At 50.6% G+C, this 27,809-nt stretch overlaps 1 protein-coding gene across 1 annotated transcript; it reads left to right on the top strand.

The window, feature by feature from the left end:
* On the top strand, positions 1-27,809 carry RHOG (ras homolog family member G). Its single transcript, XM_083610203.1, has 3 exons — positions 1-189; positions 24,596-25,261; positions 25,332-27,809. Exon 2 carries the CDS (start codon positions 24,638-24,640, stop codon positions 25,211-25,213), a length of 576 nt encoding a protein of 191 aa, XP_083466329.1. The 5' UTR covers positions 1-189; positions 24,596-24,637; the 3' UTR covers positions 25,214-25,261; positions 25,332-27,809.

Raw genomic sequence — 27,809 nt, 5'->3', positions numbered from 1 at the left:
GGGTGGGGCGCGCCGCCGCCGCCCGGCTTGCCGAGCCCCTTCCCCGGCGGCGGCGGCGAGCGAGCCTCTGCTCCTTCCCCTTCCTCGCACACTTCCTCCGGCCGCGCTCACTTCCTCCGAGGAGGCGACGAGAAGCAGCAGCAGCAGCGACGGCGGCGCCGCCCGGCCGGCCGAGCGCCATGCGCCCAGGTGGGTCTCCGGCTCCCCGACGGGGCGAACCCCGCGCGCAACGCTCCCTTTGCGCAAGGCGCGCCCGCGAACAGGCGCCTTCCTCCGCCAGGGCAGGGCGCCCCGGGGCATGGGCAGAGGGCGCGCTGCCTAGGGGCGCGCCGCGATGGGCTGGGTCGCCCTCCTTCCCGATCCCGGGGCGCCGGGAGGAGGGGACGCCCTCTGGGGCTCCGGAACCGGGTTCATCGGGGCTGACTCGCGAGTAAATCCGGGGGTTAATAACGGGGTGGCTGAGCTCGTGCCCAAGTTTCCCAACTCGGCTCCCAACTGCGTCTTTTCTGCCCATTCACACGACCCACTTTCCCCGCGCGTGGGCACGGGCGCACACGTGTGTTTTCGGAACAGCTGGGCAGGTAAATGCATCTAGGACATCAAGTCGCGGCTTCTAAGGCAGGGGGAGTTCCTGAAACACGCGATCCCCTCCCTTTTTTTTTTTGCTTGTTGAGATGGTACAATCCTGAGGCGGGGGTCGGTCTGTGTCACGTGTCTTCCCCGGCATTTTTTGAATGGGTCCTGGCGGAGCCGAATGGTTGAGAAGCTTCAGCGACGTCTCTGGGGGTCGTTGGCAGGAGGGAGATGATTGCTCCCTCGAGCTGTGTAATGTCTGCACTGACTGGCAGCAGCTGGCCAGGGGTTCAGGCTGCTGTGCGGGGCAGTCGACTGACTTTTTATTTATTGCATTTATTTATGCATTTATAGCCCATCTTTTCTCCAAAAAGCTCAAGGTTGCTTTACAGGGCTCCCCCCCCCTTTGCATTTAATCCCTGCAACAACCCTGCGAGGTGGGACAGGGTGAGGGTCAGTGAGTGGCTGGCCCAAGATGGCACCGAGTGAGCTCCAGTGGGGGATTCGAACTCCCGTCTCTCCCAGGCCCTGGTCTGATGCTCTAAGCCAGGGTTTTCCCAACTTTGGCTCTCTGGTTGTTTTTGGACTACAACTCCCACCATCCTTAGCTGGCAAGGCCGGTGGTCAGGGATGATGGGAATTGTAGTCCCAAATCAGCTGGCGACCCCAAAGGGTCTTCTGCATGCAGGGCAGATGTTCCACCATGCAGCCGTGGTCCTTTGCCCGGAGATTTGGGCTGGATGTGAGGCTGAACGGGAGTCCCAAAGAGGCAGAGGAATGGACACCTTGAGACTGGCTCGATTCGGCCGGATCCATTGTGGTGGCCTCGATCCGAGCTGCTGCGTGATCCTCTCACGCCCCGAACCTCCCGGAGCCTCCCAAGGGGGCCATTTCCTCAGTTTCTCCAGCCGCCCTCCAACTTCAGACGGAGATGTTCTCAATGGGAGGGACTTTCCAGCCGGTTGACGTGTGAGCGGCTTGGAAACCCCGGCTGGGAAGGACCTCCTTGAGTCACAGAGTTCGCAATCTGCTGGTGGCAGCAGCAGAAGCAGGAAGCCTTGACTCACGGTGTGAAAAGGGCCCTTCAGAGGTCATCCAGCCCAACCCCGTTCCAGTGCTACAATATGCAACGCTTCCTTTGGGGCAGCTTTGCTGGGGAAATGAAACCCCCAAACCCATATGTCTGCCCTCGGTTGCTTCTGGTTCCCGGTTCTTTGCCCTGTTCTGGAGAGGTAGAGCGTCACTGAGCCTGGAGGCTCCATTTAGCTATCATGTGTAGCGATAGATCTTTCCTCCTCTGTGAAATCTGTCTACTCCCGCCTGCTTTTTTAAAAAAGCAAATTTAAGTCACTTCGTTTGCACCAGCCTTTGCTGTCCTAGCACCCTCCAGACGGCCTGGGTTGGACTTCGATGATTGACATCTGCCCCTGCCAGTTGGGGCCGGTGGGGGGACGGAGGGCACCAGGTTGGCGGAGGCTGCCCAGGCCCGTGGGATGCTGATGCAGCCGTGAGACTCTGCTGTTTCCCCCACCACTTTCAATGAGGAACTGGGCGCAATCGACGACGATCCAAAGTTCCCTTTCTGTACTTCCCCCCGGTTGAGACACCGCTGTGGAAAGTGTGCCTCAGCCCCAGCCTCTCCTCCTGCCCTGGGGAGACAGTTCTGAGCTGTTTTATACACTCCGAGAAAATCATATAAGTGTCGGAAGGGACCTCTGAGGGTCATCTAGTCCCACCCGCTGCAATGCAGGCCCCCCGGCAGGTGGCTTCCCATCCTCTGCTGCCTTTTGCACCATCTTTACGGCTTGTTATTACCAGATAAGAATCTGACCCATTGCTTCTTTCAGAGACTTGCACAGTCTACAAAGACTTTCAGAGACTTTTATGTTTATTGGGTTCTATGTTTTCAAGAGAATCCATCAAGAGTGCACAAGAGATTTATAAGATTTCTGTTTATTTGGTTTTGCAGAGAGTGCATATTTCATATATTTCATGCCGTTCAATGTTCTGTATAGATTATATAAAGAGTTTGTATCGACATTGCATTGTTGTACTCCGTCATGTTGTCTTGGATATTTTTGATAATTGTTTGAAACACAGGGGTTTAATTGTTTGGTGACTTACTGCCTTGCACAATCTGACAATGCTCTGAGAAGACACCCCTTCTCATATCCCCCAAGATCTTAGAACCCCTTCCTTGAGCTGCCCATGGTTACTTCGCTGGCACCCTGAAAACCACCACCTTTCAGCCCCAGCTATAAATGGGCTGCTGGACTGCGGACTCCTTCAGGCCAACTCATTTGACAGCCACTCTGTTTTGCGGAGCCCTGCAGAACGTTTCGCACTTCCCAGTTCTGGCTTCCGCTGCATCACCGATTCTGCACGCAGCGAGCCTGCTTCGGTTTTGCACATCTCGCTATTGCGGGGCGGTTCGTCGGCGATGATGCAGCTCAGCTTAGGCACCGGCTGCCTTAGGTGACACGAGCCGAGATAACTTGGCACGTGGAGACTTTCTCTGCGTGTCGACCAGGTCTTTGCATCACTCTTGCAGGGCGGGACCCTGGGTCCTTCCTTCCTGCCTGCCTGCCTGCCTGCCTCCTACCTCACAGGGCTGTTGTGGGGATTAAATGAGGACTAGGACCAGGGAGCAGGTAGCGCAGTGGGTTAAACCATAGAGCCTAGGGCTTGCCAATCAGAAGGTCGGCGGTTCGAATCCCCACGACGGGGTGAGCTCCCGTTGCTCGGTCCCTGCTCCTGCCAACCTAGCAGTTCGAAAGCACGTCAAAGTAGATAAATAGGTACCACTCCAGTGGGAAGATAAACGGCATTTCCGTGCACTGCTCTGGTTCGCCAGAAGCAGCTTAGTCATGCTGGCCACATGACCCGGAAGCTGTACGCCGGCTCCCTCGGCCAATAAAGCGAGATGAGCGCCGCAACCCCAGAGTCGGCCACGATTGGACCTAACGGTCAGGGGTCCCTTTACCTTTAGGACAAAGGAGCTCCTTGGAGGAAAAGGTGGAATATAAATATCTAGTAACAAACAGACAGACAGACAGACAGATAGATATATAAATAAGAAGATAAAATAGATAAACGTTTCTCTGCCACAGGTGCTCAGAAGCATTGCTGTCCCAACCTGGCCAGAAGCCATCAATACTCCTCCTGCATGAATTTGCCTAATCCTTTTCTAAAGCCATCCAAGTTGGAGGCCATCACTGTCCCTTGTGGCAGGCAGTCCCAGGGGTTAACCGTGTTCTGTGTGAATAAGTTATTTTCCTTTTCTCTGCCCTGATTTTCCTGGGAGCTCAGACAGAGCCACCCCCAGTGCAAAAATGTGGCCCCCAAAACGACCTCCTATTTCCACCGCGATGTGAGGGTCCTTTGGGTTGTCCCGGCTGCTTTTATGGGAACCAGATGTGCTGCGATCCGACGACTCTCCTGCCTGGAGGAGCTGTGTGTTTGTTTGGTTGTTAAGGAAGTCGGCCGCTCTTGGGCCCGGCTGATGCCACAGAGGGCAGGAGGGACTCACTCCTTCCCCGACCATGTGGCTCATGGAATAATAATAATAATAATAATAATAATAATAATAATAATAATAATAATTTATTTGTACCCCGCCCATCTGGCTGGGTCTCCCCAGCCACTCTGGGCGGCTTCCAACAAAGATTAAAAATACATCAAAATGTCGCACATTAAAAACTTCCCTGAACAGCCTTCAGGTGTCTTCTAAATTGCATCTGGACCAGCTCTCCGCAGCTTCATTTGCCAGCCACCTCCAAAAGGCAGGTTCTCTCGCTGCTGCCCCCAGAAGGGCCTAATTTTCTAAGGCTGCAATCCTGACCCTGCACACCCAGTAGGAAGCCCCCTGGCTTAATTGGTTTTGGATCGGCACCGTGAGGATTCTGTTGCCAGCTAGTTTTCCCAAAGGGATACGGAAAAAGGAGAATAGAGGCAAGCCGCGAAATGTTTCGTATTAAGCGTTGCATATTGAAGGGAGGTGCGGGATGTGAGTGGCCAGGAAAACGTCTTTTGCAAAAATGTCTGGGTAGCAAAAAGAATCAGATTTCTGTTAGGGGTTTATTAGGGGTACTGAGCTGCTGAGCGATGCCCCGCTTGCCAGGCGGAAGAGGGAGAATCGCAGAATTGTGCAGCTGGAAGGGACACCGGGGTCAAATAGTCCAGCCTCCTATAGACACACCAGCTTCTGGGCCTTGCTGGGCCTTGGCCACGCTGCATTGCAGCGCGTTGGACTAGATGGCCGGGTGGGGTCCCAACTCTACAATTCGATGATTCTGTGAAATAAGCAAAGCCCAGGCAGGTGGGGCGGTCCCAGTGCTTCATGGCCGTGAGAGGAGTGGGGCTCACTTGCACTTCCGATCGCCTCGCAGCTAGAAAACACAGGTCCAAGTGATTTTTCACTTGTCCCTTTGAGCACTAAATCTTAGGCTGGGGGAAAGGGCTTCATTTGCGAACATCTTTGCAGTGTGTGGGGGGAGGGAGCAAAACCTCCCTCTCGCCGCCCTAGAACCCTGGGCCGCTGGGTCCTTTCTTAAATCGGTCCTCAATATCTTCCGACATTCAGCAGACAAGTTCCAGGGTTGGGACAGAGGGATAAAAGCCCCGTGAGAAACCTGAGCGCAAGAATGTAAGAATATAAGGCCTCCTGGATCAGGCCAGGGTCCCATCTGGTCCAGCATCCTGTTCTCACAGGGGCCAACCAGAGGCCTCTTCTGGGAAACCTGCAAGTAGGATTCGAACACGAGCCCTCTGCACCCGAGTCTGTGAAGAATCTCCCTATGAGATTCTCCCAGCTCCTCAAAACGCATCCCCTCTCCATTAGACCCCAAAGTTGAATAGCCAAGCTTTTTGGGGTGGAGGGCGCCATCCCAGAATGCTCTGTGTGTGTTGCGCTCGAAGCCTCTGGTGCCAGCCAGGTGCCATGTTCATTCAGGAGCTGAGCAGCCCAGCAGACTCGGGGACAACGGAACGTTTGCAGTCCAGTTTTGCGCGAGGGCAGGAGAGGCAGGCAGTTTGGCTGGGATTTCCGCCGCGCCCAGGCGCTCGCGAGGAGGAGCTTCCCGGAGACGGGGAAGCGAAGGGCTGAGGCTCGAGGCTGACGAAAGAGCCCCGGGGAGGGGAAACAGGAACCTGCGAGGTGGAGGAAGGGCAGGCCTTCTGCTCGGAGCGGATTTCGCAGCGCCGTAAGCCACAGGGCGGCTTCCTCTGCTGCGGAGGCCTCCGTCAGGGTCCTTGTTTGAGAAAGATCTCGTGGGAGCAGGGCTCAAACCCTGACCGGGCCCAATCCCTAGAATCTTGAACACTGAACATGAAGCCCAGCCGCTCTGGGTGAATGAGGGCAGAGAAAAGAAAGTCCTCTTTCATCTTTTGTTGTTGTTGTTTAGTCGTTTTGTCGTGTCCGACTCTTCGTGACCCCATGGACTAGAGCACGCCAGGCACTCCCGTCTTCCACTGCCTCCCGCAGTTTAGTCAAACTCATCTTGGTAGCTTCGAGAACACTGTCCCACCATCTCATCCTCTGCCGTCCCCTTCTCCTTGCGCCCTCCATCTTTCCCAACATCGGGGTCTTTTCCAGGGAGTCTTCTCTTCTCATAAGGTGGCCAAAGTATTGGAGCCTCAGCTTCAGGATCTGTCCTTCCAGTGAGCACTCAGGACTGATTTCCTTAAGAATGGATAGGTTTGATCTTCTTGCAGTCCATGGGACTCTCAAGAATCTCCTCCAGCGCCAGAATTCAAAAGCATCAATTCTTCGGCGATCAGCCTTCTTTTTGGTCCAGCTCTCACTTCCATACATCACTACTGGGAAAACCAGAGCTTTAACTATACGGACCTTTGTCAGCAAGGTGATGTCTTTGCTTTTTAAGATGCTGTCTAGGTTTGTCATTGCTTTTCTCCCAAGAAGCAGGCGTCCTTAATCCGGAAGAGGGTTAAACTACGGAACTCCTTCCCACATGAGACTGTGATAGCTGCCAATTTGGGAGATTTTAAAAAGGGATTGGATGGAGGAGGAGACCATCGGTGACTTAGCCAGAATGGCTGTCCTCTGCCTCCACAGTTAGAGGTAGCTCCTGAAACCCAGTTGATGGAAACAGCAAGAGGGTGTTATTCTTACGCTCGGATCCTGCATTTGGACTTCCCACTGGGGTATCTGGTTGGCCACTGGAAACGAGGGTGCTGGACTGGCCTGATCCCACAGTGGTCCTATTCCAATGTTCTTTTTTCCCCTTTCAAATAATTTTTTATTATTTTCCTTATACATACTTTTACAATGCAACACAGTAAATCACATAAATACTTCAGCTCTGCTGAGCTTGCAACTTCCCTCCATCCCTTCCGCGAGTATCCCTTGTTTTCTTATACCGCGTATTCTATTTATTTAACCTTAAATCAGCTATACGTTGTAAGAGCTATTTCAGTCCTGGCAGTGTTTTTAAAGTTTTACAATTGTCTTTTATATATACCATAAATTTACTCCGACTTTCTCGAAACCTCTGATTGTCCTGGTCACGAATTCTTCCCGTCAGTTTGGCTCGCTCTGCATAACTCATCGTTTCAGTCTGCCACTCTGCGATGGTGGGAACTTCTTGCAATTTCCAGTTTTGGGCAAGCATATTACTTGCTGCAGCTGTGGCATGCATAAAGAGTCTTTGATCCACTTTCTTAATTTCCTTCCCCGTCAAACCCAACAAAAAGGCTTCTGGTTTCTTTGGGAAATGTGTATTTAAGTATTTTCTGAAGTTAAATTAACTCCCAAAAGTTCTTAACTTTATCACAAGTCTACCACATATGGTAAAAGTCTCTATTCCGATGTTCTTTTGACCAATGGCTTCCTCAAGTCTTCTCCCATCATCTCTGACTAGGCCGGCGATAGCTAATTGTTTACAAATGCTCTTGGCGGGGGATTGGGGCCGCGGCTGGAGCTTGGTTCAAAGCATGGAGGGAGCCCGCCTCCTCTACAGCGCAGATGCTCTGCCTTACAGTCCTAGCCAGGTCTCCTCGAAAGGAAGCCCTGTAGAGATCCACAGCACCCGCTCCCAGGAACTGGCACTTACCGTATTTTTTGCTCTATAAGATGCACCAGACCACAAGACGCACCTAGTTTTTGGCAGAGGAAAACAAGAAAAAAAATGTTCTGAATCCCAGAAGCCAGAACAGCAAGAGGGATCGCTGCGCAGCAAAAGCAGCGATCCCTCTTTCTGTTCTGGCTTCTGGGATAGCTGCGCAGCCTGCATTCGCACCGTAAGATGCACAGACATTTCCCCTTACTTTTTAGGAGGGAAAAAGTAAGTCTTATAGAGCAAAAAATACGGTAGCTTGCTTTTAGTGTCCTTGTTGCCAGCGCAGCACCCATGGGTGCCCACAAAGGGCTTCTTTGGCTGTTGCAGTACCCCCCCCCTTGGAAAAAAAAGTAGATTAACTGTTGGCCAGAGGGAGGTTGCAGTTGCATCTTCCAGAAAGGAAGGGGAACAAACCCTCTTTCCAAGCCTATTTGCTGACGGGAGCAAGTGCGAATGGCTGACCTGTGCACAGAGTTGTGGGTGCATTTCCAAGTATTAAGTCCCCAGACCTCCCCCCCCCCCCAAGTTGGGCAACCCTTGCTCTAGTGTTTAGGTCAAACAGTCAACGTTGTTCTGGAAACCGCGTGTGGTGTAGGAGGCAACGTGGCATAGTGGTTTGAGTGCCAGGAGCCCAGGGTTCGAATCCCCACTCGGCCCTTGAAGTTCATGGGGTGACCTTTGGGGGCCAGTCGCTGTCACTCAGCCCAACCTACCTCACAGGGTTGTTAGTGAGAACTGCGTGCACCATCTTGAGCTCCTCGGAGGAAAAGTGTTCTGTCATTAAAAAAAATAAAGAAATGTGGAAATGCCCATTGAACGGGAGACCTGACTTGAACGAACGATTGCTTGGGAATTCAAAGGGTCGTTGAATTGAATTAAACCCGCCTCCTAAACCGCAGAGCCTAGGACTTGCCGATCAGAAGGTCAGCGGTTCGAATCCCCGCGACGGGGTGAGCTCCCGTTGCTCGGTCCCAGCTCCTGCCAACCTAGCAGTTCGAAAGCACGTCAAGTGCAAGTAGATAAATAGGGACCACTCTGTCGGGAAGGTAAACAGCGTTTCCATGCACTGCTCTGGTTCGCCAGAAGCAGCTTAGTCATGCTGGCCACATGACCCGGAAGCTGTATGCCGGCTCCCTCAGCCAGTAAATCGAGATGAGCGCCGCAACCCCAGAATCGGGCATGACTGGACCTAATGGTCAGGGGTCCCTTTACCTGTGCCCCTAGTGCTCTTGCCTTCACCTCCGAGTCATCTCCCACCTCTTCCTAGGGGTCTCTGCCCTTGGTTGTGCCATGAGTGTCTTGTGGTGCATTTGAGCGCCCTCTCGGTCTTCCTAGCTGCCGTCTGTAAAATGGGTAGATGCTCTCCCCGTGCACCTTGAGCCGCTGTAATAATAATAATATAATAATAATTTATTATTTATACCCCGCTAATCTGGCTGGGCCTCCCCAGCCACTCTGGGTGGCCCCCAACAAAACACAGTAATGCATCAAATATTAAAAGCTTCCCTAAACAGGGCTGCCTTCAAATGACTTCTAAAAGTCTGGTAGTTGTTGTTCTCTTTGACATCTGGTGGGAGGGCATTCCACAGGGCGGGAGCCACCACCGAGAAGGCCCTCTGCCTGGCTCCCTTTAACCTCCCATCTCTCAGTGAGGGAACCGCCAGAAGGCCCTTGGAGCTGGACCTCAGCGTCCGGGCAGAACGATGGGGGTGGAGAGGCTGTTCCTCGGTCTTCTTCACATCATGCGCTCTGCGTGTGTTTGAGCCCTCTCTCAGGGATTAAATGCTTCTGCTTCAGACTTGACCTGGTTCTCAGTTCTTGGTTTCTTGAATTGCAGCGTGTGTGTGTGTTTGTGTGTCTGGGCTCCTCCTTGGTGGGAATCGCTTGCTTCGTTCCACTTGTGAGCTGGCTGGGCAGTAGAAGCTGTGGGTTGTAGGAGGATCTCGGCCGATCCGAAGAGCGCGTCTGGTTGCCTGGAAGCCGGAAGCAAAGCCCAGGCAGTCACTGGGTCGTTTGGCTTCATATTATAGCGCATATTTCCTGTTCTCTGCCTGTTGAGCTGCTGAGCCTCTGTGAACTTACTGACGCATCTCTGGCAGAGCCCAATTCCAAGTCACAGAATCATAGAATTGTAATAATAATAATAACAACAACAACAACAACAACAACAATAATAATAATAATAATAATAATAATAATAATAATAATAATAACAACAACCACCGGGCCTCAGGGCAGCTAACACCAAATATAAAAACAATTGGATGAAATACAGCTTAAAAAACAAGATTAAAATACAACATTAAAACATTAAAATGCAGCCTCATTTCAGTGGAAACTCAATCAAAAACTTTTTAGGGGATAAAAACATCAAGTCTTCACCAAGGCCAACTATCCAGACTGGTCCTACGTGGGCCAGAAAAAAGCCAGGGAAGTCCCCAAATAGGAGTTCCGTCACAGAAGGAAAAAGGAAAAAAAAAAGAGGGGAAGGGGATCAAGTTGATTCCAAGCCAAAGGCCAGGCAGAACAACTCTGTCTTACCAGCCCTGCGGAAAGAAATCAGATCCTGAGTTGGAGTGAGAAGGGACCCTGAGGGTCATCTAGCCCAACCCGCTTCAATCTAGCAATCAATGCAGGTCCATTGGTTTTCTCCCCTTAAAGGCGGGACAATCATCAGAACCTAAGGAAAGCCTACTGGATCAGGCCAGTCATCCGTCACATCCAGCATCCTCTTCTCCCAGTGGCCAACCAGACACCGGTGAGAAACCCACAAGCGGGACCCGAGTGCGAGAGCAGCTCTCGCCTCCTGCAGTTTCCAGCAACTGGCGTTCAGAAACAGAGCAGAGTAGCTGCCCACAGCCCTCTCCTCCTCCCTGAATCTGTCTAATCCTCTTTCAAAGCCGTCCGAGCTGGTGGCAGGGAGTTCCACAGGTTAACTACGCGCAGAAGTCCTTTCTTTTCTCCATCCTTCAGCTTCATCCCAGGCCTACAACCTTTTGAAGAGGTGCTTGCTGACGCCAGCTCTCCCCCAGTGTGTGGGGCAATGGGAAGAACCCCCCTTTGCTGGCAAAGCCCAGCCCTCAGAGGGAGGTTCGCTGGCTGGTCGGAGGGCGGGAAGCTGGTGATGCCTTGATTCCTTCCCTTTCCAATGAGTCAGAGATGAGGCCCTTTTCCTTCCTAGACAGGAGGCCGGGTGCCCAGGAGACGAGGCTCCTGCCCAGCCCGCTGTCCTGTTGCCCGGTCAGTGACGCGGGAGTCGCCCACAGCCCCCACAGCTTGCTTTCTCTAAGGCCCTAAGGAAGTCAGAGCATTCCACCAGGTCGGAGCCATCACTGAGAAGGCCCTGGCCCTGGTGGACTATCCTCCACCAGGGCCAGGGCCTTCTCAGTGATGGCTCCGACCTGGTGGAATGCTCTGTCCCAGGAGACCAGGGCCCTGCAGGATTTAACCTCTTTCCGTCGGGCCTGTAAGACAGAGCTATTCCGCCTGGCCTTTAATTTGAACTTAGCCTGATCTTTAATTTCCCTTCTCTTCCCTCCCTCTCCCCTTTTCTGAAGATCACCCGTTCTGAGACCCCACAGCTAATTCTCCCCTGGCCTCCTCGCTGGCCCAAGTAGGACCAATTCAGCCAGCTAGCCCTGGGGATTATCTAATGCTCATTTCCCCTAAATTGATTTTTGATTTTTATTGTTATTCATGTTTTTACACTGTATTTTATGCTGCTTTTATAATTAAGTGTTTTAAGTTTGTTGTTAGCCGCCCTGAGCCTGGTTTTTGAACCGGGAAGGGCGGGGTATAAATAAAATTATTATTATTATTATTATTATTATTATTATTATTATTATTACTCCCAGCGGCTCAGGACGGAGGCAGAGCTGCCAGGCCTGGGCTGAGTGAGGTAGGCAAGAACCTCGCTAGGGCTTTGATGGATCCGTCCAAAGGGCCCCCTCCGCACCTGGCCCAGCATCCTGTTCTCACAGCGGCCGGATACCCCTGGGAACCTCAGAGTCGAGATAGACTGCCCCTGGCTCTAGAGGCTCCATAGGCGCATGAGAAGCGCCTGGTGCATCAGGACAGTGGCTTATTTAGGGCAGCATCCTGTTCTCACAGGTGCCAGCTTGATGCCCCTGTGGGAAAATCGCTGTCAGGATCCTGCGGTTTCCTGCAAGTGGTATTCTCAAGCCTAGCTGCCTCCAGCCAGAAAAGCTGTTGTGGCAAATGGCCACGATTCGCCCTCTCCTTCCCTTTGAGCTTGTCTAATCCTCTTTCAGACCAATGGATGTTCTCTGCCTGTGGCCCTACTCTCTTTCGCCCTGACGCAAGCCGGCTCCTTTGGGTGTCGGCTTCCTGTTTCCTGTCCCCCGCTTTTGTTGTCGAACTCTCTCGCACCCCCCTTGAGGTGCCTAAGCCGCGTGACATTAAGACAACAGCGAGGCCGGTACAAAATGAGAATTACTGTATTTTTTGCTCTATAAGACTCACTTTTTCCCTCCTGAAAAGTAAGGGGAAATGCGTGTGCGTCTTATGGAGCGAATGCAGGCTGCGCAGCTTTCACTGCGCAGCGATCCCTCTTGCTGTTCTGGCTCCTGAGATTCAGAATATTTTTTTCTTGTTTTCCTCCTCCAAAAACTAGGTGCGCCTTGTGGTCTGGTGCATCTTATAGAGCGAAAAATACGGTAATTGCTCTGTGGGGAAACAGTGAAATCCATTGGTGGCCTTCGGAGAAGGCTTTTCCTCCCTGGAAAGGAAAGATAAAAAAAGAAAAAGGTTTCTTTCTTTTCTTTAAAAGGCTCCTCCATCTAGTGCTGTGCAGAATTTCTTTTCCTGTGCCAGATGGAGCGGTTTAAAAGACACGACACAAAAGGAAAAGGGGTTGGGAGGGAGGAGGAAAAACACAAACTTGGGCACTAATTCTCAGTTGCAGAGTTCTTGTAAGGGAAAGCTGGAATGGAAAGATTTCAAAGGGAGGAGAGTCGCTGGCCGGTCAGCTGAGCTGATGGAGACCCCGCAGTCCCTTCTCGCAAGCAGTTTCTACGAATATTAATCCATTTCTGTACATGGTTTTTCTTGTTGCTTGAATTTTGTACACGTGTTTGGAGGACTGCATTGCAAAATTTGGAGGAGAGGGAATTTCGAAGGGCAGCTGTGTTTCAGTTGGCATGCTCATACCTTTCAGGAAGTGCAAATTGGTTGGCTTCGTGTTCAAATCCTGGCTTAGCCAAATTCCACCCCCCTCGCTAAGAATTTGCATTGCACGTTCCTTTTCCTGGCTGCCTCCCTTGGCCTTTTGCCCAACATCCAGATCAACCATCCTTTGTTCGCTGCAGGGGTGGCATGCAGAGATATGCAAAGCAGTCCGTGCGAGGGAACGGCTTCCTCTTCTGGAGAAACCGCAAGCTTCTGAGCCCCACAGAGCTCCTCAGCAATCAGAAAGCCAAAGGGACACCTTTTGAGTCCCTGGGCCAAAAGTCTTTTCTAGGGAGGAGAGAGACTATTCCCACCGCAACCTCCACTTTGCCTCCCTTGCTAATTCCGCCTTTAATTCCAAATCTCTCAGGGCAGTTCATAATAATAACAATATAATAATAATTTATTATTTATACCCCGCCCCTCTGGCTGAGTTTCCCCAGCCACTCTGGGCGGCTCCCAATCGAGTGTTAAAAACAATACAGCGTTAAATATTAAAAACGTCCCTAAACAGGGCTGCCTTCAGATGTCTTTTAAAAATAGGATAGCTGCTTATTTCCTTGACATAGGAAGGGAGGGTGTTCCACAGGGCGGGCGCCACCACCGAGAAGGCCCTCTGTCTGGTTCCCTGTAACCTCACTTCTCACAATGAGGGAACCGCCAGAAGGCCCTCGGTGTCCGGGCTGGACGATGGGGGTGGAGATGCTCCTTCAGGTGTACAGGACTGTATACAGGTTCATCTCCCATTATACCTGGCATGCAAAAGCAGCTGTTACATGCAAATGGCTGGATTTGCCTAATTCAACATCAGCCGAGAAGCAAAGCCAGGAAGAGATGGAAAGGAATAACTGACCCCACCACTGCAAACAGGCTGTGGCGTGTGATTGACAGAGCGTCGCCTGCCCTTCTTCCAGAGTGGTCCAGGTGGTAGAGCATGAGACTCTGCATCTCCAGGTCAGGGGTTTGAGCCCCACGTTGGGCAAAGGATTCCTGGACTGCCGGGGGTTGGACCAGATCATGCTTGGGGATCTACAGTTCTGTGATTCGTGGGGCACCTGAGTTATCAGGTGTGACAGGTGAGCCTGGATTTCCCAGCTCACCTGACGGTCCAGCTGCCTCGCTTCATCTCTTGCCAGCATCAAAGGTTCGAGTGCTAGTGGTGTCCCTCTGAAAACGCCATCTTCGTATTATGAGCCTAAGAAAAGCTGGCAGGATCAGGCCAACGGCCCATCTACTCTGTCCATGGAGTCGCAGGTCAAATCTGTATCCAGGGCAGCTGTTTACCAGCTCTATCGGGTACGCAGGATGAGACCCTTCCTGCCTGCAGACTGTCTCTCCAGAGTGGTGCATGCTCTGGTTATCTCATGCTTGGACTACTGCAATGCGCTCTACGTGGGGCTACCTTTGAAGGTGACCCGGAAACTGCAACTAATCCAGAATGCGGCAGCTAGACTGGTGACTGGGAGCGGCCGCCGAGACCACATAACACCGGTCTTGAAAGACCTACACTGGCTCCCAGAACGTTTCCAAGCACAATTCAAAGTGTTTCTGCTGACCTTGAAAGCCCTAAACGGCTTCATATACCTGAAGGAGCGTCTCCACCCCTATCATTCTGCCCAGACTCTGAGGTCCAGCTCTAAGGGCCTTCTGGCGGTTCCCTCATTGTGAGAAGCAAAGCTACAGGGAACCAGGCAGAGGGCCTTCTCGGTGGTGGCGCCTGCCCTGTGGAACTCCCTCCCACCAGATGTCAAAGAGAACAACAACTACCTGACTTTTAGAAGACATCTGAAGGCAGCCCTGTTCAGGGACGCTTTTAATGTGTGACATTTTATGTGTTTTTAATCCTTGTTGGAGGCCGCCCAGAGTGGCAGACATCCTTAGCCTTAATCTCTTCGGTAAATACATTGAATTTTCTGTTAAGGTGACCCAGGTCGGTCGCCATCACTGTCTCCCCTCCTGTCCCTGGGAAGTGAGCCCCAAGGATTCCAGTGTTACGATACAAGGAGGGAAACTCTTCTCTGCTTTCTGTGTGCCATGCATGATTTTACTATCGCGTCGCTTCCCTTCCTCGCCTTTTCTTGAAACGAACACGTTTTAAAAGTGCTGCAACCTTTCCTCACAGGGGGAGTTGCTCCACTCCCTTGATCGTTTTCGCTTGCTCCAACAAAACGTTACCTCACCAGAATTGCAACTCGAGAAACGCTTCTGCCCCTGCTTTGCAGTAGCAGGCTGAGCACAAGGTCGACTGAGTGCAGAGTTCGAAACTCCCATTGTTCTAGGTGCGTTTTGCAACAAGGCGATTCGTTAGCTTGGGCGGTTTCTGAGCTCTGGGTGCAATACGGCTACTAAGATTACAGAGCAAAACTGCAGAGTGGAAGGAAAGGAGAACCTTTTTCTGCCTCCTCACTTCCAGTTACTCTCTGAAGACTGGAGAAGAGACCCTCTTAAGAATATTCGGGGGGTGAGCAGGGGAAATGAACATAATATTTTAGCTGCAGTTCATTCATTTTCAGCCTTGTATTCTTGTTATAAAAAAGCGCACCTAGACATTCTGTTGTTGTGCCCATAACCTAGGTTGAAGGTTTCATTTAGCTCCTAGCCTTCATATCTCAGTTTCTTTTTCTTTTTTTTTTTTAAAATAAATTTTTATTAAAGTTTTACAGAAAGGAAAAATAGAAATTCTCAAAATAAAAAAGAAACCATAAGTTACAGAAAAAAGAAACACACAGAAATACAAGAAAAAAAATCACAACTAATTAAGAAAAATTAAATTTAAACAAAAAACAAAAAATAAAAACAAATCCATTATTCCCAATAACCTCGAATTCATATGCTTCTGTTCTTGACCTCCTCACGCCTCCCCCCTTTTGTATTCCCGTTTAGATATTTAATTCAGCAAATTCTTACCCTTTTTCAAATATTTAAACTTTATACCATGACACATTCTATATCGATATTTTCAGCCAATCATCCATGCCTTTTTTTTGCATAATCTTATTTAACTTTTATCACTAATTACCACTTATTACCAACCCAAGCACAGTTTTAGCATTCATTAATTTTGTAGTATTTCTGAAGATAGTCTTTAAATTTCTTCCAGTCTTCTTCCACCAACTCTTCTCCCAGGTCTCGGATTCATATCTCAGTTTCTAACACTGATTGGGCAGTGCCTGGGATGTCACTAACCCATCTCTCTTCAGCAGTATTCCAATTGCTTTTAAATCGGTTGTGCCGGGGTGAGCTCCCGTTGCTCAGTCCCTGCTCCTGCCCACCTAGCAGTTCGAAAGCACGTCAAAGTGCAAGTAGATAAATAGGTACCACTCCGGCGGGAAGGTAAACGGTGTTTCCGTGCGCTGCTCTGATTCACCAGAAGCGGCTTAGTCATGCTGGCCACATGACCCGGAAGCTGTACGCCGGCTCCCTCGGCCAGTAAAGCAAGATGAGTGCTGCAACCCCAGAGTCGTCCGCGGCTGGACCTAACGGTCAGGGGTCCCTTTACCCTTTACCTTTTTATGACTGTATTTTAAGTTTTTTGTATTAATCCAGCATATTTTCTTTTAATTGCTGAATGATTCTGTGTGCATTGCTGCAGCCTTTGGCTATGTGCAGTAAAACTGACTGAGTGACACAGAAGGAAACCCACTGTGTCTCCAAGTTGGCTGCCCCATCTCTGAGCATCCTGGTTGCAGCCAGCCGAGGTGCGCGGAGACCCTTGCAAAACAGGCAGTGGGTGAGGCCAGGCCCCCCAGAAACTGCTCCCCCCTGCCTGCCAAACCCCAGGGCGCTTGCCTCCTGCAATCTCCCTCCAGAGGAGGGGCAGCTGAGGAAATGGGAAGGACCCTGAGAATAGACACGAGAGGGGTGAAAAATACAACACCCCGCTCCAAAAAGAAAAAGGGAGTTTGGTTCTGCCGCCGCAGAGGCCACTTCCCAGAAACGGCAGAGGAACTGGGGTCCCGCTTCCCGTTTCAGAACTTCGGCTTCCGGTGAGCAAACGTCACCTGAACCCTCCAGATCAGCAGTTCCCTAACTTTTGGGGGCCACCCCCTCAGTTCCATAAACTCACCCCCCCCAGAATAGTGGTTTGTATGACCCACAGAGAAAGGCAAGAACGCAATCATATTCAAAACAGTCACAATGAATCGCACACGTATTCAAAATGCAATTTAAGCTGTTTGGTTTGATGTATGAAATGTATATAGATCACTTGGTTGCAGAAAACCTTGACGCGGTTTATCAAAAGAACAAAATGGTGAGATTGTCATATATATATATATATATATATACACACACACACACACACACATACATATATATATATATATATATATATAGTTTTTTAACATATCATTTTCAACAGTAATTAAACATACTTTTACATCTTATTCAATTTTTTGGACTTCCATCAGTCCTGTCTGAAATTTTTCCAATCTAATCTCTTAGTATACATTTTTTGTTTTCCCTACTACATTTCAAACTCATAACCAATATCTCTGTCTTTTTCTCCTTCGTAACGCTTCGTATATTTCTCCTTACAAAACATCTTGCAGTCCTACTAGCGTGATTTGTTGATTACAGTTGCTCTTCGAATAATTCGGTGAGATTGTCAGCTGTTAAAACTGTGAAGAAAAGTGAGAAAACTGTGAAGACCGTGAGAAGAAAAGTTAAGAACCAGCAATAAACTAAAAACGCACCGGCATTCTAAACATCCGGGTGGGCTTGTCTAGGGGAAATGGTTTTTAGCAGGCGCCGAGAAGTGACGGAGCCAGCCGAATGTCATGAGGCAGGGAGTTCCAGAGGCGAGGTTCCACCACACTGAAAGATTGAGCTCTTACAAATGGGAAACACATTTGAACCAGTGATAGTATTCTAGTATTTACACCTCCAGTGTCCTCCCAGGATGGGAGGATTTGGGGAGGGGGGGGGTTGGACAGGAAGTTGGCTATAAAAAGTTATTTTCTGCTGCTTTGGAATTTTGGCCCCTACAATTCCTAATAGAAAACTACAAATCTCTGGTCGCGAGAGCACAGGTCTTGCTCCAAAGGATTTTTTTGCGTTGAATGGGCTCTGTTCAGGGAACACGAAGGCGCCCTTAGCATTCATTATGTTTGGGGCTTTTGAGGAAATCCCATGCTAGAGATCATTAGGAAAGGGATTTAAAATAAAACGGGCCGAATCATGAAGACGTTCTTCAAATCTTGTGGTGCGCCTGGGATAACTGTGTCCAGTTCTGGTTGCCTCGCCTCAGAATGGAGCTGGAAAAAGTTCAGAAAGGGGCAAGCAGAACGATGAAGAGGGTAACCCCCCCATATGAAGAAAGACTGCAGCGTTTGGGGATGTTTAGTTTAATAATAATAAATTTTTATTTATACCCCACCCTTCCCGGTTCAGAAAACCGGGCTCAGGGTGTCTAACAACAAATTTAAAACACTTCATTGATGCAACAAAAAACACAGTATAAAACGTGAATAACAATAAATTCAGAATTCAAAAATAAATTTAGGGTGGGAAATCCATCCAATAAACATTAGATGATCACCAGGGCTAGCTGGCTAAGGAGGAGACCAGGGGAGAATTAGCTGTGGGATCCCAGAGCGGAGAAACTTCCTAAAAAGTTTAGTTTAGAGAAAAGAGACTGCATGATAAAAGCGTTAAGCACGGCAAGGAGAAAAAAAGGGGGGGAGCCTGTGCCCTTTTCTCATAACATTAGAACTCCAGTGAACCTCAATATGGAAGTTAAAAAAGGAAGTCCTTCGTGCAGCACATAGTTAGCCTATGGAACTCCCTGCCACAGTAATGACCACCTAGATAGCTTTAAAAGAGGATTAGGCCAATGCGCGGAGGAAAAAGTCTCTTGTGCGAGGCCCACGGACCTGCCTGGCCCTTGCGCTGACCCCGTCCGCTTTGATCAGGCTTTCTCTGGGCGATTTCCTAAGCAGGTGGGTGGTGCTCTCTGTGAATCAATAGGGGAGAGCTTTGATTTCCTGCCTCTGACAGCGAAATGTCTTGGGTCGTGTCTCTGCCTAGCTGGCTTCCTGTTTAGATTTCTGCAAGCGGCGGCGTTTCCCTTCTCCTGACATCAAAGGCAGCCCCCACCCCCCGGCCATGGGAGATTTACCTGGACGGGGATCCTGGACGGGGGGACCCTACCTTTGGAACAGAGATAACATTAAATCAGTTGGAGTTCTTGTTATTAAATATACCAATATACGTTTCAGTAGTGGGAGTGGTCCCTACTCACAAATCAATAGTGATGCCTTTAAGAAGATCTCATCTACCCCTTTAAGCGCATATAAAAGGTAATAGGCTCACTTCCAAATTGAAAACGCACAGAAAAGCTCAAGATACACGTTGATCTGCTCACACTTAGGTGAGGAATCATATGATTATAGGCTGCCTTAGAGTTTTTAATTTGATTCAACACACGTAATTATTATTAATATTATTTTCAGTTGTTACATCTGAGAAACGTAGAAAATAACAGGGATGAACCACCAACCTGGACGGCTTTAAAAGTAGATTAGAGAAATTCATGGAGGAGGAGAGGGTTTATCAAAAAGGTCCGTATAGTTAAAGGTATGGTTTTCCCAGTAGTGAGAGCTGGACCATAAAGAATGCTGATCGACGAAGAATTGATGCTTTTGAATTATGGTGCTGGAGGAGACTCTTGAGAGTCCCGTGGACTGCAAGAAGATCAAACGCATCCATTCTGAAGGAAATCAGCCCTGAGTGCTCACTGGAAGGACAGATCCTGAAGCTGAGGATCCAAGACTTTGGCCACCTCATGAGAAGAGAAGACTCCCTGGAGAAGACACTGATGCTGGGAAAGATGGAGGGCACAAGGAGAAGGGGAGACAGAGGACGAGATGGTGGGACAGTGTTCTCGAAGCTACCAGCATGAGTCTGACCAAACTGCGGGAGGCAGTGGAAGACAGGAGGGCCTGGCGTGCTCTGGTCCAGGGGGTCACAAAGAGTCGGACACGACTAAACAACTAAACAACAACAACAACTAGCCACAATGGCTCTGCTCTGCCACCCACAGTGATGCTTCTGAATGCTAGTTGCTGAAAACCCCAGGATGGGGAGAGGGGTCTTGGGTTCGAATCCTGATTGCAGGCTTCCCATAGGCTTCTAGCTGGCTACTGTGAGGACAGGATGCTGGGCTGGACTGATCCAGCAGCCTAGTCTTGTGCTTCGCTGGGTGGTCTCCAGCTCTGGGGAGACAGGGGACGTCAAAGCATCAAAACTCCTGCCAGCTTTTCCTTACCTGAAGAGCAAAGCCCGAGGGGGCAGCTCCTGTGGGCCGTCCCCCTCCCCACAGCCACCCCACAGCCCAGAAACAAGGACCTGCCTTTCCGCCTTGCCAAGAAACCTTTTAAGCAACTGCCTCTCAGCTTCCCCCACTTTGCAGATTTAAGATTAATGGCAGTCGGAGCCGGACGCAGCCGAGGCCAGAGCTGGGCTAAATATACCAAAAGCTGCTGGGTGTATTTATGGATCCGGCCTCTTCCTCCCCACACAGCCCTACAGACTCTGCTAGACGAGAGAGCGGCTTTCCTGGCTGTCTTCAGCTTGGGGGGGGGGCCCTTTTGAGGCTTCTTGTATAGCAATGATGGCCAAACATGGCCTTCCAGCTGTTTTAGGACTACAGCTTCCATCATCCTTAGCCAACAGGACCAGTGGTCAGGGATGATAATAATAATAATATAATAAATGTTATTTATACCTCCCCAGCCAAGACCGGGCTCAGGGTGGCTAACACCAGGTATAAAAGCAATTGATTAAAATACAACTTAAAAAACAAGATTAAAATGCAGCCTCCTTTCAGCAGAAACTCAAATCACAAATTTTTTGGGGGGATGAAAACGTCAGATCTTCACCAAGGCCAACTATCCAGACTGGTCCTACGTGGGCCAGAAAAAAGCCAGGGAAGTCCCCAAATAGGGGTTCCATCACAGAAAGAGAAAGGAAAAAGGAAATGATGGGAATTGTAGTCCCAAAATAGCTGGAGGGCCAAGTTTGGCCATCGCTGCTCTATAGGGACAGCAATTGGGGTGTTTGGGAGAGGCTTAGTGCACTTAGCTCCCATTGCCCCCCTAAGATATTTTCTGAAATCCAAGGAGCCCCCCCACGAAGGCTTATGTAGGGCCTGCAATTCTTGCAACAGTCCATCATGCATTGGGAACCTCGAGGCTGGACTACTGTAAGGAGGTCTTTGTGGGGCTGCCCTTGGGGGCAGTTCGGAAGCTCCTGCTGGTGCAGAATGCTGCAGCCAGATTGCTGACGGGGCTTCTAGTCAAGAACATGTGGCCCCATTGTTGAAACAGCCACACTTACTGCCAGTCCAGGTTCAAGGTGTTAATAATAATAATAATAATAATAATAATAATAATAATAATAATAATAATAATTTATACCCTGCCCATCTGGCACCACTCTGGGCGGCTTCCAACACAATATTAAAATACAATAGTCTATTAAACATTAAAAGCTTCCCTAAACAAGGCTGCCTTCAGATGTCTTCTAAAAGTCTGGTAGTTGTTTTTCTCTTTGGCATCTGCTGGGAGGGCGTTCCACAGGGCGGGTGCCACCACTGAGAAGGCCCTCTGCCTGGTTCTCTGTAACCTCACTTCTGGCAGTGAGGGAACCAAAATAAGCCAGTGTGGAACTAAGAGCAGGGAGAGAGGAGACAATTCAACTGTTCGTGTGAAGCCCAGAAGCTGAAATCAATTGCACAACAGCCCAACTGTAGCACAGAATATTAGCAGAGGAGGTGGACCTAATTCATTCACTTGATTATTTACTGGGGGGGGGGCGTGGAGAGGGAAGAGAGAAAACCTTGCACACCACCCATTGGGCTTCTTAGACGGAAGGTGGGTTGGTTGTTGGCACCCATCCATCTCTAGAGACAATGGTGTGTGAAGGCAAACCACAGGAGAATCACAGTGCCTGCTGTGGCTGCAGAGATCGGTAACTCAAAACTGCTGCCCCCTGTGTTGTTTTTGCTGCGTTGGCAGCGACAAAGTGACTTATCTGGGGTGCAAGCCTGGGCGGTGGGTCAGGAGGTCCTGGGCTGCCCAGAAGACAAGACCCCCACGAAGGAAAGCAGAGCAAGACATTTGGCACCGGAAGGCGGCGTACAAGGTGCCATCCAACTGCCTTAGGGACTCCGTTCCAGATTGGTGTGGAGTTCACCCCCGAGCCTTTTCGTCTCCCAGAGATATCCCACAAGGCAGTGGAGGTTTAGGGCCAGAATTTCCCTTCTCCTAGATGTGCTCCCTTCCTGGGTGGCCGAGCCCTTTCTGCCCCTCAAAGCCGGGCCATAAATGCAAATACAGTGGACGCTTGGGATGCGAACGCGATCCGTGCAGGATGCACGTTCACAACCCACAGCGTCCGCAACCTGCAGCGGCACGTCTGCGCACGTGCAGGTTGCAATTCGGTGCTTCTGCGCATGCACAAAGCACAATTTAGCACTTCTGCGCATGCGCGACTGCCGAAACCTGGAAGTAACCCGTTCCGGTACTTTTGGGTTTCGCCGGTCCGCAACCCAAAAAAACGCAACCTGAAGTGTCTGTAACCCGAGGAATGACTGTAATAGAGCACACCTTATTTAACTTCACACGAGTTCAGCGCCCCAAGGCCTCCTTGCTTGCGCTCCTCGCGTAAAGCACAGACTTGGGGGTCTTCCACACGTTCTAGAAACAGGTCCAACAGTTTCTGAGCATGTTTCTTTTTGCCCCGGCCCTTTCCCTGCGAAACTCCGCTCTTTACTGCTGAATCGGAATAAACAGCAATTCGAGTTTTCTGCCCAGACCTTAGTCACTGCCTGTGATCTCGCTAGAGACTCGTGATCTTGCATTTGCTTCTGAATCATTTCCTGCCTTCAGTGGCCGGACGGCAGCTCCCAGCCCCTCTCTGCCTCTTGCCCTCCAATCGTTGGCCGGCCCTTATCTCTGACCCTCAGAGCAAGGGAGGGAGGCGGCTGGGGTGGAGATTAGCTCTGCTGCCCGCCTTGGCGCTTGGCAGGGCTGGGGAAGGCTGCCTGGGATGGGCAAGGGGGAAGAGGCCCATTGGTCAGACCCCAAAGCGGAGCCTCCAGACGCAGGGGCAGTAAGAGCAAGAGAGCAGCCCCGCAGGATCAGGCCAGTGCCCTGTCTCTTCCACCATCCTGTTCTCCCAGCGGACAGCCATATGCCCCAGTGGGAAACTCGCAAGCAGGATTTGAGCACTGGAGCGACTTCCCCTAGCAAGTGGGATTCAGAAGCATGGCTGAAATGAATTATTTTATTTTACATTTATATTTGATCCTAAGAGCCAACTTCCTTCCTTCCTTCCTTCCTTCCTTCCTTCCTTCCTTCCTTCCTTCCTTCCTTCCTTCCTTCTGGCTTTTTATATCACATCTAAATTTTTCGCATTGTCTTCATCCATTTTGTATATTATTGTTCTTCTTCCGTATTTGTCCATAGAGTGTCTATAGCCAAATAAATCCTCCTGTATATACAATTCTTATTGTCTATTCATTTACAACTACCATTGATTAGATTAATCACATTATATATTTTACTTTTCATTATTTTCTTTATCCAGAAATTTTCTTTGTATTTCACATTATGAGGTTTATTTCAGTTCTGCTGGTTTCACTATTTCACCTTATCCTTCCTATGCATGACAGAAATTTCCCCCGTTCCTTTTGAAATGTTTCATCACCATGTTGTCGAATTTCCCCCGTTAATCTAGCTATTTCTGCATATTCCATATTCTGCATATTCCGTTACCTTCTGTCGCCATTCTTCTACTGTGGTAATTGCTGTTGAGTATGTAAATGAAGATCAATGAAGAATATTATGAATTGAAATGAATTATATGATGCCTTTCCTTGTATCAAAGCAAGTAACCCAGTCTCAGAGAGATGCAGATCTCGACAGACGGAGGGCATGAGATGCTCGCTTGCAGATCTGTGTGGAACAGCTACTGGTTGGGGGGGGCTGTTGTGTTCACCCCTGAGAGAGCTTGGGGGGTTGCTTCCAGATGGGTGTCTCATGTAGGATCTTGTTGCTGGATCAGGCTAATGGCTCATCTGGTCCAGCATCCTGTTCTCACAGTGGCCAACCTGCAAGAGTCTCCCTCTCCTGCTGGGACAAGCTCCCCTCCCCACTGGTCTCCCAGAATCAGAAGAGGCAGAAAAAGGGCAGAGGAGAAGTGAGCTTCACACAAGCACAGTCTCCGATTGCTTGGACAAAGTTCTGGAGAGGAAGGGACTTAGATGGCTGTGGGAAGGCGGGGACTTTCAGTCTCGGCAACTGACTCACGGGGCAAGACCTACCGGGGATAAGCTGCTGCGCTCATAAAGCCTGATGCTTTGCCCAGTTTGTGCAGTTTGCATTCTTGCTAATAAAGAGTTGATGCAAACTTGCACAGTGTGATTTACTGCCGGCTCGTTCCCGACAATACTGAGCAAGGCATGTAGACGATACTGAGCGAGGCGTGTAGACAATACTGAGTGAGGAGTGTAGCCAATACTGAGCGAGGCGTGTAGACAGTACTGAGCGAGGCGTGTAGACAACACCGAACGAGGCGTGTAGACAATACTGAGTGAGGAGTGTAGCCAATACCGAGCGAGGCGTGTAGACAGTACCGATCGAGGCGTGTAGACAATACTGAGCAAGGAGGGACCTCGCTCAGTCTAAGCAGCTTCTTCCTCTTGGGCTTCTCCTCCTTGCCCTGACTGTGTCTTCCTTCCGTCTCTCCCCCTGCAGATTTCTGAAGGCGAGAGGAGAGGAGGTGCCAGGGCAGCCGCCATGCAGAGCATCAAGTGTGTGGTGGTGGGGGACGGGGCGGTGGGCAAGACCTGCCTGCTCATCTGCTACACGACCAACGCCTTCCCCAAGGAGTACATACCCACCGTCTTCGACAACTACAGCGCCCAGAGCGTGGTGGACGGCCGGACGATCAGCCTCAACCTGTGGGACACGGCCGGCCAGGAGGAGTATGACCGCCTGAGGACGCTCTCCTACCCGCAGACCAACGTCTTCATCATCTGCTTCTCTATCGCCAGCCCGCCCTCCTACGAGAACGTCAAGCACAAGTGGTACCCGGAGGTGTGCCACCATTGCCCCGACGTCCCCATCCTGTTGGTGGGCACCAAGAAGGATCTCCGCTCCAGCCCGGAGGCGGTGAAGAAGCTGAAGGAGCAGAACCAGGTGCCCGTCAGCACCCAGCAGGGCATCAGCCTCTCCAGGCAGATTCATGCCGTCAAGTACATGGAGTGCTCGGCCCTCAACCAGGAGGGCATCAAGGACGTCTTCACGGAGGCCGTCCGTGCCGTCCTCAACCCGGCCCCCGTCAAGGCCAAGAGACCCTGCGCGCTCTTGTGAAGGGGGACGCTGCCCAGCGCTGACCCTGCCCGCCAGGGCCGCAAACGGGTGCCCTCGGGAGTGGCTGGCCGTTCAGGGCTGGGGGGTCTCCTTATCCCATTCCCCCTCCTGAATGAAGGATGCCCTCGGGGGTGGCTGGCCGTTCAGGGCTGGGGGGTCTCCTTGTCCCATTCCCCCTCCTGAATGAAGGATCCACACCCCTCCTCCTCTTTCTTCCCCAGATGTGACTTTTCCTTTCTGTCTTTGCCACCGTTCCTGCCCAGATTCCCCGATTCAAATTACTAGGAAGGAGATCTCTGTAAGGCGTGAGCCGTTCGGCAGTGAAGCGGATAACCTGGGGAGGTGGGCTCGCCTTCCCCGGGGGCTTTTCGGCAGGGATTCTTGAGCTGCGGTTGCCGCATTGCAGGGGGCGGTCTAGCGGCCCTCGGGCGTCCCCTGTGATTCTGTGGCTCAGCTCATTTGGATTAGCCAGGGACCCAAGGCCACGGATGACGTTGCAGCATCCAAGATGGAAAAACGGCCACGTTTGCACCAATGACCTGCACAGTTTGCCTGGGACGATGATAACACTTCCTTGGTGGCTCAGGCCCCCAAACACCGTCTCTGGTTGCTGGGACCTCATTTCCCCTTCTTCTTTTGGGGGGCTTCCAACCACCGCTCGGCTCAAGCTTGTGAGAACCTGATGGACCTCAGAAATGTATTGTCTGAAAGGACATCCCCCAGGAGACAATGGCAAGGCAGACGGACACAGCGACCTGTGGGGTTCATCCAGCCCCCCCAAAAACTTTCCTCTTGGGAGCCCACAGCCACACAGAGAGCTGCGACTCGGCAGGGACGTTCTATGCACTGAGATGACCCCCACCCCTTGCGACTCCTCCGTGACAATTTGGGACCTGGCAGCTGTCAACAGAGAAGCTTCCTTTGCAGTCCTCGCTCCCTCTCCTCTGGGCTTCCGTGCCTGCTTCTCAGGGCTTTTGGGGGGGCGCTGATCTCCCCATCTCCATCTCCCCACCTGCCTTTCTCCAAATCGAGCCCCAGCTGGCGGCTGCACCAATTGCACCTGAAGTACCTACTTGCCTTAAGGAACCTGCGGTGAAATGCAGGACACCTCCTGTTTACAGAGCCCGGAGCTTGGGGTTTTGTGCGTGTGCCTGTTTTAATTTCCTAAGGGGCTTCCTGGAGCCCAGCCTTTGCAAACCTGGCGCCCTCCTGCGGCTTCGGACTACAACTCCCATCAGCCCCAGCCAGTCCATGAATTACTGCCATGCCCTCTGCGTGGGGCTTCCCTTGCTCCTGATCCGGGAACCACAGTCAGTGCAGAATGCTGCAGCACGATTGCTGACGGGAGTGAGACCATGCCAGCATAGAATCCCGGTGCTCAGAGATCTGCACCGGCTGTTGCCAATCTGCTACTGGGCCAAGTTCAAGGTGTTACTATTAGAATATAAAGCCCTTAATAACTTGGCACCTGTTTACCTGTAAGATCGCATGACCACAACCTCTTTAATCAGCCGAACTGGCACGGTTACAGGTGCCACATCAGACCTGTTCTGCATTGGTGAGAACTCAAATCTCTCAGTGTGGCAGCATCTACACTTTAGAAATCCCTGTCTCTAGACATCAGGCAGCTGCTTTTGCTGTGCTCTTCTCGGTGCCTGGTAGAGACATTTCTTCTGTTCAGACAATCCTGCCCGGATCTTTAGAAAGTCCACTTTGAGTTTTAAAATCTGTTTTTAGTCTTATCGCTCTTTTAACTTTTCAAAAGCTTTCAGATCGTTGCAGTGAGGGCCGGGCGATATGTGGTTTTCAACATCGCAATATATCACCAGCTGAACATCACGATATACTGATATATCACAATGTCTAAAGTAAGGATAGGGCTATGGAGAGGCGCGCCGATCGGAAGGTCGGCAGTTCGAATCCCCGCGACGGGGTGAGCTCCCGTTGCTCAGTCCCTGCTCCTGCCAACCTAGCAGTTCAAAAGCACATCAAAGTGCAAGTAGATAAATAGGTACCGCTCTGGTGGGAAGTTAAACGGCGTTTCCGTGCGCTGTTCTGGTTCGCCAGAAGCGGCTTAGTCATGCTGGCCACATGACCCAGAAGCTGTACGCCAGCTCCCTTGGCTTATAGAGCGAGATGAGCACCACAGCCCCAGAGTCGGCCACGACTGGACTTAACGGTCAGGGGTACCTTTACCTTTACTTTTATATATATATTCACAATATATTGCCAGATCAAAAATCATGAAACTGATTATCACGATACAGACTTCAAACGGCTTTTGGAAGTTATATCAATATATCGCCTAGCCCTCGTTGCAGTTAATTTTCCTGATGCATAATTTTATTATTTGGATATTTTTATTTGTAAACTGTTTTGAGGTTCTTGGTTTTTTCCTCTCCCTTTTTTTTACAATCCAGCAATGCGTAAATTTTATGAAATAATAAAATCAATAAAAATGATTTTGGAGGGGCACCAGGCTTGCAAAAGGCTTGCAGAGACTTCCCATTCATCTAGGCAGTTCCTCTCCCCAAGATGCATTGTTCACAGCCCCAGAGGCTCCGGTCAAACTGATTGTCTGGGGTGTGCCCCCCCC

Source organism: Podarcis filfolensis, assembly GCF_964270895.1.
Source record: "Podarcis filfolensis genome assembly, chromosome: 4".
In the NCBI taxonomy this organism is placed as follows: Eukaryota; Metazoa; Chordata; class Lepidosauria; order Squamata; family Lacertidae; genus Podarcis; species Podarcis filfolensis.
The sequence above is the reverse complement of the archived record's forward strand: the minus strand, read 5'-3'. Positions and strand labels throughout refer to the sequence as shown.

Coding starts and splice junctions, on each gene's coding strand:
- RHOG (XM_083610203.1), top strand. CDS start 24,638: ATGCAGAGCATCAAGTGTGTGGTGGTGGGGGACGGGGCGGTGGGCAAG.